General features: G+C 32.0%; 2 protein-coding genes across 5 annotated transcripts; both read right to left on the reverse strand.

Moving 5' to 3' along the window:
- Positions 1-2,283: 2,283 nt before the first annotated feature.
- On the reverse strand, positions 2,284-5,955 carry LOC124917566 (F-box protein At5g49610-like). 4 transcript variants are annotated; one of them, XM_047457983.1, is made up of 5 exons: positions 4,653-5,308; positions 3,693-3,888; positions 3,395-3,512; positions 2,575-3,271; positions 2,284-2,538 (listed from the first exon to the last, which is right to left on the reverse strand). In XM_047457983.1, exons 1-4 carry the CDS (start codon positions 4,687-4,689, stop codon positions 2,603-2,605), a joined length of 1,020 nt encoding a protein of 339 aa, XP_047313939.1. In that variant the 5' UTR covers positions 4,690-5,308; the 3' UTR covers positions 2,284-2,538; positions 2,575-2,602. The 4 variants fall into 4 exon arrangements, with proteins under 4 accessions (XP_047313939.1, XP_047313920.1, XP_047313933.1 ...); XM_047457964.1 differs by adding an exon at positions 5,784-5,955 and having other exon boundaries at positions 2,575-3,888; positions 4,653-4,826; XM_047457977.1 differs by having other exon boundaries at positions 2,575-3,512.
- Positions 5,956-7,714: 1,759 nt separating this feature from the next.
- On the reverse strand, positions 7,715-8,428 carry LOC124912380 (NAC transcription factor 29-like). The gene is made up of 2 exons (XM_047452995.1): positions 8,299-8,428; positions 7,715-8,217 (listed from the first exon to the last, which is right to left on the reverse strand). The coding sequence occupies exons 1-2, from the start codon at positions 8,426-8,428 to the stop codon at positions 7,715-7,717; spliced, it is 633 nt and encodes a 210-aa protein (XP_047308951.1).
- Between the last annotated feature and the right edge of the window lie 6,200 nt (positions 8,429-14,628).

Raw genomic sequence — 14,628 nt, forward strand, 5'->3', positions numbered from 1 at the left:
GTGCTAGTACAAACCCATACACGTTATAAGCAAAGGAATTAGTAACTCCACTCCCTTTCCTGGACATATATACGGACCTGTGGTGTTTCATGTCCTGGTCAAGACCCCTCATGGTGAATCTAAAGGACACCTTCCCCCATGGAAATCGGAGGAAGTCTTCAACATCTTCAACCATATGGATGATTTTGAGATTTAAAAGCCGTTTTGGGTCATATGAGAAGAGGTACTGGTTAATCAAGCAGATCAACCCGATCTTCCATGCATCTTCCTTATCGGTGCATTTCATGAATATAGATTCCAAATCCATCATTCGAATTGACGTATTCCTTTTGAAATATTTTATCAGCAAGGGTGGACAACCTCGGCATTCATCTTTGTATTCAGGCAATCTGTCGAAGTTGAGGCCTGTAATCAATGCGTACTCTTTCAGACCAAAAGTATATTCCTCCCCATTAAAGTTGAAAATCATCCTATTCAAATTGGCCTTCACCTTCCGAACCAGCAACTGATGTAAAATGGTCCCTGAGAACAACAAGTCTGGGACTCCTCTCAATAAATACTGAAATTGAGAATTTAGAGCCCTCTCCATAAGACCCAGCGCTTCAAACCTATCAGATACTTTTTTCAAGGCTAGGACAGATTTCAATGAAATCCTACCAGGAAAATCATGAACCGTGAAGTCTGCCATCTACAAAGGGAAAAGAAAAACAACAATGTTTGAGAAAACATTTCACAACAAATATAAACAAACGAGAAGAAAAGCAACCGACAAAATAGCTAGAAACAACTGTCAGATGCGTCAAGCAGCTGCTTGACGCAGCTGCTTGACGCAGCTGCTTGACGCAACCCAACCCATAAACCGTGCATGAACCATTTGAAATCAAGAAGCATCCTACCCTAATTCCTAACATAAAACATGCATGAACCGTTTGAAAGCAGGAAGCAACCTACCCTAAAACCCTAACATAAAACATGCATGAACTTTTTGAAAGCAAGAAGCAACCCTAAAAACATAACATAAAACATGCATGAAGCATTTGCAAGCAAGAAGCAACCAACCCTAAAACCCTAACATAAACCATGAATGAACCATTTGCAAACAAGAAGCAACCAACCCTAAAACCTAACATGAACATAAACAAACATAACTAAAACTAACCTCAAGAAGTCAATGAATGAACGAGAAGATGAAGACGAAGACGAGCAGGAAGAGACGTCGAGGCAGGTGCGTCGTCGAGGCAGGTGCGTCGTCGGGTGCGAGAGAGAGAGAGAGAGCATGAATAGTGGTCGAGGCTTATTTGGGTTTTTATATAAAATAAAAATAAATGTGACGCATCGTTTCCTACTTGACGCATCCGAGTTGACGCATCGGAGTTGACGCATCCGAGTTGACGCATCCGAGTTGACGCATCCGAGTTGACGCATCCTACTTGACGCATCCGAGTTGACGCATCCATCTTGACGCATCCGAGTTGACGCATCCATCTTGACGCATCCATCTTGACGCATCCATGTTGACGCATCCATCTTGACGCATCCATCTTGACGCATCCAACGTGACGCATCCTACCAAACAAACAATCTGCATTCAACGAATCAGTAAAGGAATCAGCGAATCAATGAGGAACAAACAAACACGAAACAAACAATAACGAAATAAACACAAAATATAGTGGAATGGCCGAATGAAATGTCAATTTGTTCGAAATCCTCAGCGCTGTGCAAACTCGTCTCCATTGGATGTTCTTCGAAGCTATAGGCCGTTGAATATGGTGCCATGGTCGACGGTGCCTCTTCGATTCGTTCTTCATCGCTGAGAAAGAAGAGAAAATCTTCTCCGCCACCATTAGGGTTTCACGGCGGAGAAGACGGGAAGAAAGGGGCTGGATGAGAGAGAAACTGAAACGAAAATGAAAAAAAATTAAGCCTTTATAGGGTTCGGGGTGCGTCACGCACCTGGAGGGTGCGTGACGCATGGGTAAAATGGTCATTAAAAAATTTGGGGGTCACCAGCGCTATAAAAATCTTGGGCCCGCACCATCGGCTATTTGACACTATTTTGGGGTCATTTCCTCAAATTTCCCCAAATATTGTGTTAAATATATTAAGTTTTTATTTTAATTATTTATTAAATAGTTAGTTAAAAATGTTATTATATATAAAAAAATTTCATAAAATATCTTAAATTAGAAAGTAATTATATATATATATATTCAAATTTATTGAATAAAAAAGTTGAAACAAAAATAAATTATAAACTGAATTTTTTTTTTTAAATAGTTCATATATAGTATAAAAATAAAATAAATTGTGGTTAACTTTTTAAGTTAACAAGAATAGATCAGTATTCTTTAGAATAGCAAGATTTTAAAGGCATGATCATAAAAATACAACATTAAAGGAACCTGATAAAAGAAAATACTTTTGACAAATTTTCAACAAAAACAATCCTTTACCAAATAAGTCTACGAAATGTGATTCATAGAAATAAGTAACTGTATGTCTTCAACAAGCACATCCTTAAAGCAAACTAAAAGATCCATAACAAAACAAAAACACAAATGAAACAAAAGACAATCTTCTGTTCTACTTCTTCAACCAACTAACTATCTGCGCCATTATTACCTGTTCTCGGTTTCGCCTTAAGAAAATCCATGGCAATCAAGTTAGCAGCATACGGAACAGCAGTAGGCGATAGAGACATATCACACTTCGTCCCATCCATAAGAAAAAGTTTCTTCAGATGTCTAGTTTTAAACTCATAAGAGTACATGAACCTGTTCATAACCATATAAAGAACGTCATCACCAAACGCAAGCGGATTAACTGAACCATTTGTTTTCGTCTCAGGATTAATCGTATCCTTAGTAAGTAGAAGAAACAGCTGACGATGCAACAGCGACTTGTTTTCTTCGTAAAACTGATCCAAAGACAACTGATTCTCAAGAAACCACTCAGATTTACCGTGATCTTTCAAAATCCAAACTCGGATTTCCAAAGGATGAACAACTATGTAAGCCAGGCGTTCTCCCGAGCTCCCAATGCAAACTCCGTGATAGCCTTTTCCTTCCATTATGGGGCCCGGTAGATTAACCACCCCAACAGCTTCTTTCTCCAGATCAAACGTGATCACACGGTGATTCGTCGCCAGCCAATGGAAAATTCCATTAACGAAAACATTCTTGTTTCTATGAATTGGTGAATCCCAATTGAAAACCGCATCTAAAATTCTCCAACTGGATGTTTTCGACGAAAAGACAGTGAACGAATACTGCCAAGATAAATCCAAATTCTTATCGCAATCGATGGTTACCAAATGAAAACTGCAGCTAACGGGATCGAAAGTCAATCCTATGTTTCTACCCACATGGTCAAACTTTGAAGGGTTAATTACAATAAACTCCTTGCTTATCGGATTGCAAACGTAAATTTTGGGAATATACCATCCGTCTTGAATGCTTCCTTGTTCTGCTCCACCAGGTCTGTCAAGTTTATTTATAGCAACCAAGCTCCTACAGCAAAGGAGCCCATTATTCGAAGACATGATGTACACTTTCTCAGGAAGAAAGTCCAGAAATTTTGTCTGAATCTGTGGATTTTTGGTTGCTAGAGGAAAGTGAAAGACCGGTTTTACAAAAGGATCGCCAATCTCTTCATGTTGTTGAAGAAAGAGACCGGAGATAGAATCTGACCTTTGACAATAGCGATGGATAAATGAATTGTGTGACATGATGCCATTCCATTTTGTACATACACACTTGCTTATGGATATCTCCTTTGCTGACAAACGAGAGAATATATCCTCCATAGCGTCGTCATTAATTTGACTTAGACTTGTTCCTCTTTTCATCTTGTCATCCATTTTCCTCGCTCTCGTATCGTTTTGTCCTGTTTTTAGGCAGGAAACATGAAAAATGATTGCTTGAAAATTGAACATTTGTATCAGTTTGTTGATTGTAAAAGATAATAATAAGATTCAGCCCATCTCTCAGTAGTAGCTCAACACTCTGACCCACTAGGATTTATGTCAGCTCCTCTAAAAGAGAAATATATGGAAGATTATTGAAAATTTTGTAATCTAATTATAATCTGCCATATAAACAGGCCATGAGAATACTAGAAGCAGAAAACCAAAAAAAATTGCTTGAAATTATATCGCTGCAATAACAAAACCATCTTAAACATTTGTATTGCTCTCTTGATTGTTAAAGATAATAATAAGAATTAGCACAAATCAAAGTCGCAGCACAACACTATTGACCCATTAGGGTTTCCGCCGGCTATTCTAAATCTGGCAAAACACATTTAGAGAAATAAGGCAGATTCTTAACCAAATATTCTCTGCACGTGTAACCGCCAGATTTAGAGAAGCTCGCGGAAACCCTAATGGGTCGAGATTGTTGGGTTGCGAATCTTATCATTATCGCAACTGCCAATGACTTTGAGAGACCTACAGAAATCAATTTACTATAATTCATCCAATTGTAAAAATGTTTTCCTTTGGTTTGAGAAGCTTCAACAGCAAAAAATCATATATCGAGAGAATAACCGAATCATCAGTTCCTAAGTCGCTTCTTGAACCAGATAAGTAAAACAGAACAACATTACAGAAAAGCAATAAAAGCTTTCAAATTAGGAAAGATGAGACATACCTGAAGAATCGCCTAAAAGGAGATGACTTTGCCTCATTGTGTTCACACAATTCTAATCACCATCAGTTCCTCCGGGTATATATAAGGCGTCTGGCGTAAGACCATACAACAAGGACCACACATTTCAGCAACTTTTTCTTTTTCTTTTTCTTTTGGACGTAGATTGTGGCAATCCTTCAAAAAGAAGTAACATTTGTAGGTGGGGCGCTGTTCTGGCAAAAAAAAAAATTCTCTTTTTCAACTGCATGCATTGATTGCTTCGCTGTCACCAGCAATGGAAAAATTCAACATCAATACGGTAATTATCTACCTAATCTATTCTCTTTTCTGTCTTCATCAGTATTCAAATGCAATGAAGCAACACAAAAGTGAAAATAGTAAAGATTTCTCTCATTTTTGCACCAGAGCCTCAACCTCGTCTTTCCTTTATAGAGAAAAACACTGTCTGTATCATCCTAATTACTTCAAATACTATTTTCCCAAAAGGAAAAAAGAGATGTTTACCCATCCTTCAACACACTTTCACAACCACGATTTGATTGTCCCTCCTAGATTAGAGTAAATTAATCAAATTAGATGATCATCATTCCTCATGCATTAGTTAGTATAAAAGATGAATTTGTGAACAAATTTATCTCCATGTATCTAATCCAAATGCTATTGCTCTATATGTTTTGTTGGTATACTTGAAATATTGATGATAAAAGATCAAGAAACTTTCTCTATTTCCAACATTTCACACAAGATTCATCTGTAAAACATAAAATTATCAGAATTCAAATACCCCTAGACTGGAACTATACATAAAATGGTGACCTAATGACAAACTTATTTTGAAGAACGGTATATCTTAACCACAAAACCTGATGGCATGGAATTAATCCTAGACAAATAAGCATTAAAGGTTCAGATTTCCTTTTCTAGTGCTTAAAGCATGTAAATTTATAAGTTTTTCATACCATTTTCTTTTTTATTATTCTCCACGGCATTTCATCGAGCACTTGGTGGTCATTATCGAAAAAAATGGTCACCCATTTCCAGATACCATCTTTCAGTCACGAAAAGAAGTACATGAGAACAATATCAGAGAATCAAGATAAAAAAATGAAAGAAATTGGAGAGATCGCTCACCGGAACGACGACGGCGACGACGACGACTCCGCCGCTTGCAAACGCAGAGCTGTGGCTTGATTCGTTCTACACCGTTGTCGTGACTACTGTAATCCATGACTATCAATGCTGGTATGGAAAGTGATCATGAAAGAATCACATCCATCAATGGCTTTATCGCTCTAGCGATCTATCTAGACTAAACATTTTTTTTGAAGGCAGTAATCTATATAAAAATAAATAAATTATGCGGTGCCCTTTTATATAATACTAGCGAAATTTGTGTAAATTTTTTTACGACTAAAAAAATTTATCATTTCACTCCCATCAACCAAAAATCTTATTTGTGAAAAATGATTGGTATCACGACTTTGTGGGAACGACTCGAAAGTGACGTCGCTGTTATACGAAAGTGACATCGCTGTTATACGAAAGTGATCTCGCTGTCATACAAAAGAGACCTCGTTTGTATAACAGCGATGTCACTTTCGTATAACAGCGAGGTCACTCTCGTTGTACGAGTCGCTCCCCCAAAGTCATGCTCCCTATCATTCCTCCTTATTTTTAATCACTTACAAAGTGATTATTGTCGATAAATATTCGAACTCTCGATTTTCTTATACATAATGAACACTTGACTATTACGATTTATTTTTATAATTTATATATAAATATATAATTAATATAACTAAAAAATTATATGAATGAATTTAAAATATTATTAGTTTAAGTATAAAATGGTGAAGTTATTGAATTTCATTCCAGCTATCAATAGTATAACATGGAGGGATGGACGTGGATTAAAGTCATACTAATTTATGCTACATACAAAGAATCCTTGTGGATAGGTTCCAAACAGACATATATATATCTTGCAGACCAGTTTGAAAAGGGATCATAATTTCTTAGATTTGCCAGAACTATTAGTTCTCATGAAATTATTGAGAAGTATATAATCTGAATGTGAGAATCTCACCCAACCAGAACATTGTCTTGTGTGATATCCTTCATGCTTGGTAAGATTATTTGAAAACTACATATTTATGTATAATGTCAGCAAACAAGAAATGGGGATCCACTTAACACATCACACTGCAATGGCTTGTCCTGCATTGCCAATGCTGCCCTCTTGCAATGATTGGAGCTGAATGTGGAATTCTTGCCACCACTAGTTTTCACCAAGAATGCGTGTTGTCGATTCGCAAATCTCTTATTGATAATCTAGCCCATTTATGTTAGCCTTTCTGGATTTGTTTCAGGTTGGTTCAAATACAAGGAATCTATAGTGATAAGGGTTACTGTCTGTGTCCCAATGGTTGTGTAAGACCTTATATTGGCTGACCTTGGGCTTGTTGGTGATGGTTTATGTCCCCAATCAAAAGTCAAGATTCAGAAGCTTGAGAAGCTTCTAGAATCTTTGTTCTACGGAATAATTTCGAACCTTTACAATCCCTCTTGGTAATTAATTCATCATATATCTGAATTTATCTTCCTTTTTTCAGAATTTGTGATTGACATTTTTCTTTTCAGGGATTTGAAGAACAACAACAAATGATTGACAAATGAGAATGTCTAATACATATACAGTGGCATCATCAACTTGCAAGGCTCCAAAACAAGACTTCCCATCAATTAGCCATGGAAGTTATCAGAGAAAAATGGTAAACATGGCTAACTCTGCAATTAAGAAATCGAGTTTTTTCCCCTTTTTTGATTGTGCTAGTCTGATTCAATAGAGCAGAATCATCAACATGGAGAATAATAAATCGCGAAAAGGGTTTTTGGTTCTATTGAAGAAGAATCAGTGCTTCTTAAGGTAAATTATTGGTTAACTTTCTGGTCATTCATTCATTATTGATTAAGCAAAGAAAAAATGTTGATTATTCAATTACAATTACACAGTTAGAATCAAATCAAATCAAATCACTAACAATATCTAGCCATGCATCAGATTAGATCCATCTACCACCACCACACCCTCCTTTGTACTTGTTATAGGTATCGTATTCAAAGTCGATCCTTCTCGTTACACGATAGTTTCCATTCCAAAGATTGTAAGTATTAGCCACTCCCCTGAACTTCAATCTGTCTTTCTCGCGTTTAGTAAGTCTTTTCGCCACCAATTCCCTTCTCTTGTACACTTTGCATAAAACCCATTCATCCTTCTTCTTGAAGTAATCTTGAATTTTGAGTTTTGGACGAATATCGTGAAGTCTGTATTCAAACATAGCCCATTCCGTTTTCAACCCTTTAGACGGCTTACCTTTATAAAAAACAAACGGTTTCTTATACCCGATAATTTCGTTTCCAAACGTTATGGCAGTGTCTTTTTCGATAACCTTCCAATAACCGTTCTTAGCTTTACGAATTGCTCCATTCCCTTTGCCAAGCTTCCTAGTTGCTTTTGCAAAGAAGTAACATTCACAGTTCTCTGATTTGGTATTCTCGAATGTTTCTGTTAGTAAAACAAGAAAAAGGTTATAAAAAGTTAAAGAAATTGAACAAGAAATTAACAATGAAGAGATGGATTCTTTACTTGCTAAATGAGAAGGTTGATGATTATAGAAGATGACATTCTGAATGTTATTATGTGGCAATGGCTCGTCCTGGACTTTCTTTGTCAAGAAATTATGAATCAGTTCGAAATCACTAACTTCAAAAGCCATTCTTGATTTACCAGTTAACTCTATTTCTCTATCTTTCTATCTATATATATTGGATATCATAAAATATTTCAGTTGGAATATTGAATATTGGATGTAAGTATAGTTAATTAGTTACACTTTCACACCCACTTAATTAAAAAAAAAAAAAATCACTTTTTTTTTAGATAAAACAGTTTTTTATTTTATTATTTTTTTTTTATCAATTTGATCTTTTTTATGTCCGGGTTCTGAGTTCCGTTTCTAATTTAGAGTGCGATTAATTCTCGTGAATTAATTACATAATTTGAAAAAGATAAACAACTTGACATCTAACGAGCCTGAATTAGGACTTCGGGGAGGCTAACCAATTAATTGGACAAGCGAAAGCTGTCGTTTCACTACTCGAACCAAGACCCCGGGAAGCCAGAGATATCCAATTCATTTATATAAAACTAAAGAATGAGTAACAAAAATGTCAAAATTCTTAAATTCAATTTTCATTATAAGTATCTTAATTGACAATGTAATATTAAAATATATAATATAAATATACAATTATAAGGTGGGTCGAAAATCATAGAAATAAAATTGGATTTGGAATTAGAATTTATGGAGCTAATTTTAATTCTTAAGTTTGATTTTAAGATTAAGACTAGAATTAGAATTACAATATAATTTAAACTAATATATTTTTTTAATTCTCAATTCAATTTTTTTTTTACCTTGGAATTATAATTCAAATATTAATATTTTCTATGAATTTTTCAAATAAAATATTTTATTATTTTATCATTTACAATACAATTAATGTGATTCATTAATTTTTTTTTTTTTAATTTAAAATATTAAATTTTTGAAACTATATATATTTTTTTTTAATTTTATAAGTTAATATTTTGAACCAATATATATTTTTTATTTAAAAAATAAATAAGTCGAACCAATATTTTGTTATTTGAATTCAGAGAGTTAACATATCGAACCAATATTTTTTTATTTAAGAAGTTAAAATGTCGAACCGATATTTTTTTCATTTAGGAAGTTAACATGCCGATATTTTTTTCTTAATAAAAATCGAAACATAGACCAAAACTCTTAAAATTTGAGGTATTTTAATTAGGTATGTCAAACTAATATTTTAATAATATAAATAGTATATATTAAAATTATTTTTATTATATTATTTTTTCAAACATAAAAATTAAAATTAAATTATAATTTTATAATTTTTTCAAACATTAAAAATGGACAACTATTATAGATTTTAATTCAACACATCTAAAAGCACCCTAGGCTTTTCTTGAAATGCTCCCAATTAGTATTAAAAAAAAATCCAGGATAATGACCACTAACAAATTGAGTCAGGATTATGACCCATAACAAATAGTATAATTATATATATTTTTAAATAAGACCATGGAATGAAATAGAGGTCCTTTAAGCGTGACGATTAAACCATGTTCTAAAAGAAGATATTTATAAAAAATAAATAAAAGCAAGAACATGACATAGAAAAATATAAAAGTTTTCTAGTAAGAAATTATTCCCATCATATAAATCAAGTTGTTCACTAAATCGGTGAAATGTACCTTTACCAAAGTCATGAGTTACTTTAGGTAAAGTACTATAAACAATTATCTCAAATTATACAAAAACATGTTTTCTATTTTTTCAAATAAAGTTTTAGGACTAAAACTAAATGTTCCTAGAAAGTTCACAAACCAATTTGAAATCTTTGAAATATTTTATACCAAATTATTCTTACATCGCTTAAATATGAGAGATGGCTTCTATAATGGTAAATGTCCTTAAACTAAGAACAAATAATAAAATCGTCAAGATATATGTAATATAGTGTATGTAGTTTCTGTGTATTTTCGTAAAACTATTTCCAGTGAAATGTCCTTTGTCAATAATGCTATAAAAATGAAAGTCTTATTTGATGTGTTACATCGGCTCCCTGTTCCTAAGTGTGGAGAGGACCAAAAAATAAGGTGAGGAAGCTCATCTACTATTCCAACCATCATATCCTCGAACCTACCACGACTATCATTTGCGGTCATAAGTGACGAATCCGGGTTAGGTTAGTTAGATTGGGAAAGAAATGGATTCATTTGGACTTACGCGCCCTGACATTACTTATGAGGTTCTCCTAACATAGGAAGAATTTGTTAGAATTATAAGCTAATTTCTAAATAGAAATGAGAATTTGGACAAATAAATTAAATGTAATTTATTCCAAATAAATATAAATTCATACCAAATTTTGGTGAAATTTAATATTAGTGGATAAGATCGAATGCTAAGAGTCTTAAAATATCAAAAAGTCTATGAATGACAGTTGTTGGTTGAATTATGGGCTATTGGATTGATAAATATGAATTTATTGTGATGGTTTAATTTTCAGCTATAAATATGTCCCTCGTGTTGGAATTCTAAAAATATCCCATCTTCACTCATTTTATTATCTCTTTAAAATTTGAAATATTTTTCTTTGTTTTTTTAGTGTCTTCGAGTTCATCACTCAACTGAATGTTCTTCGAGTTTTTCACTAAATTGAGTGTTCTTCGAGTTCTTGACTCGTCGTATTTTCGTTGAAACCCGGTGATTGATTCAGGTACTTTGTCAAGTTCGTTGCGTAGTGATTACAGTACTGAATCACTACTAGATTCGTTGTATCATAAGAGACAGTCATCTGCGATAAACTCCAAAACAAGGGGAGACAGTGAAACTGTTTTAAGGGAAATGTGCTAAGCACATGCCTCGAATCAACATTGTATTCTGGTGATTTCATTTTTATAATATTGTATTTAATTAATTTATTAATAACATCATTTATATATACATTTCTCTTAATTCAAGACACGATATCTAACAATCTTAAAACAATTTCATATTCTTAAATTATTTAGTAGTTTGTGCTTTTTGTCTTTGATGTTTCAGACATACGAATTGCGATGTTGCAAAAAAAATGATAGCTCATTTCGACAAATTGAAATTATTTAACTTAAAAAGGATCAATTAATAATAAAGATAAGTTTTATTATACACGAATATATATGTCAATTATTAACATTTTTTTCTTGGGTTGTGAAACCTTAATTTTATAAGGTTGACATATAAATTTTCTCAAGAAAAATTGTATATTCAATATACAAACATTATATTGAAAATAATTTAGAAAAAAATAAATTGTTTTCTTTTTAATTAAAATTTGATAGTTACTAAAATTATTATTAATAATAAATAAAAAATAATTAAAAATTAAAAAATTAGTTTTAAATTTTCAGATATTTGAGATTTATATTTATTAATAGTAACTAAAATTAGCTATAATTGAAACATATAGTTTCATTTTAAAATAATAAATTAATAATTAATAAGAGGGTGTGATGATGAATATTAACTAAAAACAGATGATTTATTTATTTTATATACTACATTTTTATCATGATATATTTTTAAACGTGTGTATTTTTGTTTGTTGACAGAGTTGAGTCAAAGAAAAAATAATTCTTCTAATCAAAGGAAATAGAAGGTCGTAATAATGATAAAGTTGGAGACCAAGAAGTTGAAGAGTTGTGTAGGTTGAATTTAAAGAGTAAACAAAAAGACTTATAATTATGCGGTATTAATAGAGAGCCTATTTGATTCTAGATCTCAATAATAAGATCTTGTTTGATTTGATCTTACAAGGGAAAATCTTAATTGATTTTAGAAATGATGTGGCATATGTGCCGATATCATCAGATGCAAACGTGCAACCAAAAATAAATGTTCAAGCGACCAAAGATGCTTGAAACATTATGATTTCTTTTGTAGAAATCATGTGACATTATGATGAATATTTATTTTATTAAATATTCTAATTTTTTTTTATAAAAATAATATGTTGAAATAAATATTTTAATTGATTCAAATATTATAGTTTCTTATATAGGAGATTGTGTGAAGGATGATTTATATATGAATAAGCATTCTAATCTCTTGTATAAAAATTATACATGAATAATTTATTCAATTAAATATTCACAATAATAGTTATCTTATCTATATATATAATGATGCTTAATTTTTAAAGTGTTCGAATTGCTAGGTCGAGAGCTGTGGTTAATTTGGATACTTGGGTCGGATTGTGGGTTGATCCGTTTTTAAATTTAAAACGGTTAAAAATAAAATTAAAAATGCTAGAGGTATGTTTCGAACTTGCAACCTAACAAAACAAATACAACTCTTTAACCAACTAAGCTACAAAGACTTTATATTTTAAATTCAACACCAAATTTGATAAATGCGGGACGTTTTAATATTAATATAAGTTCAAATTTTTAACTAACTAATCTATATATATATATATAATGATGCTTAATTTTTAAAGTGTCCAGATTGCCGGGTCGAGAGCTGTGGTTAATTTGGATACTTGGGTCGGATTGTGGGTTGACCCGTTTTTAAATTTAAAACGGTTAAAAATAAAATTAAAAATGCTAAAGGTATGTTTCAAAATTGCAACCTAACAGAACAAGTACAACTCTTTAACCAAATAGGCTACAAAGACTTTATATTTTAAATTCAACACCAAATTTGATAATCGCGGGAGGTTTTAATATTAATATAAGTTCAACTTTTTAACTAACTAATATATATATATATATATATATATATATATATATATATATATATATATATATAATGATGCTTAATTTTTAAAGTGTCCGGATTGCCGGGTCGAGAGCTGTGGTTAATTTGGATACTTGGGTCGGATTGTGGGTTGACCCGTTTTTAAATTTAAAACGGTTAAAAATAAAATTAAAAATGCTAGAGGTATGTTTCAAACTTGCAACCTAACAAAACAAGTACAACTCTTTAATCAACTAGGCTACAAAGACTTTATATTTTAAATTTAACACCAAATTTGATAAATGCGGGACGTTTTAATATTAATATAAGTTCAACTTTTTAACTAACTAATCTATATATATATAATGATGCTTAATTTTTAAAGTGTCCGGATTGCCGGGTCGAGAGCTATGGTTAATTTTGATACTTGGGTCGGATTGTGGGTTGACCCGTTTTTAAATTTAAAACGGTTAAAAATAAAATTAAAAATGCTAGAGCTATGTTTTGAACTTGCAAACTAACAAAACAAGTACAACTCTTTAACCAACTAGGTTACAAAGACTTTATATTTTAAATTTAACACCAAATTTGATAAACGCGGGACGTTTTAACATTAATATAATTTCAACTTTTTAACTAACTAATCTATATATATATAATGATGTTTAATTTTTAAAGTGTCCGGATTGCCGGGTCGAGAGCTGTGGTTAATTTGGATACTTGGGTCGGATTGTGGGTTGACCCGTTTTTAAATTTAAAACGGTTAAAAATAAAATTAAAAATGCTAGAGGTATGTTTCGAACTTGCAACCTAACAAAACAAATACAACTCCTTAACCAACTAGACTACAAAGACTTTATATTTTAAATTCAACACCAAATTGTTAAACGCAGGACGTTTTAATATTAATATAAGTTCAACTTTTTAACTAACTAATCTATATATATATATAATGATGCTTAATTTTTAAAGTGTCTGAATTGCCGGGTCGAGAGCTGTGATTAATTTTGATACTTGGGTTTGATTGCGGGATGACCCGTTTTTAAATTTAAAACGGTTAAAAATAAAATTAAAAATGCTAGAGGTATGTTTCGAACTTGCAACCTAACAAAAACAAGTACAACTCTTTAACCAACTAGACTACAAAGACTTTATATTTTAAATTTAACACCAAATTTGATAAACTCTGGACGTTTTAACATTAATATAAGTTCAACTTTTTAACTAACTAATCTATATATATATAATGATGTTGAGTAAATGGATACTTAGATCGGATTGTGTATTGACCCACCCATAAACTTAAAACGATTAAAAATAAAATTAAAAATGTTATCAGTAATTTTTTTCACGGTTTTTTATATTATTACTCGTGCAAATGCTTGCACGGGCTAAATGCTAGTTAATTTAATGATAAGTATAACACAAGAATTGTATGGCAATCTCTTGATCAAAAAAATTTTGAATTTAATTCATATAGATGTGTGTTTTAAAAGGTACCAACACGAATGTGGGGGAAAATGTTTTGATTGATAATAACACAAAATATTATTGTGAATGTTACAATAAAGAAAAATGATGATATATTATTAGAGAAATATGTT

This window comes from Impatiens glandulifera, chromosome 1 (genome assembly GCF_907164915.1).
Source record: "Impatiens glandulifera chromosome 1, dImpGla2.1, whole genome shotgun sequence".
Classification (NCBI taxonomy): domain Eukaryota; kingdom Viridiplantae; phylum Streptophyta; class Magnoliopsida; order Ericales; family Balsaminaceae; genus Impatiens; species Impatiens glandulifera.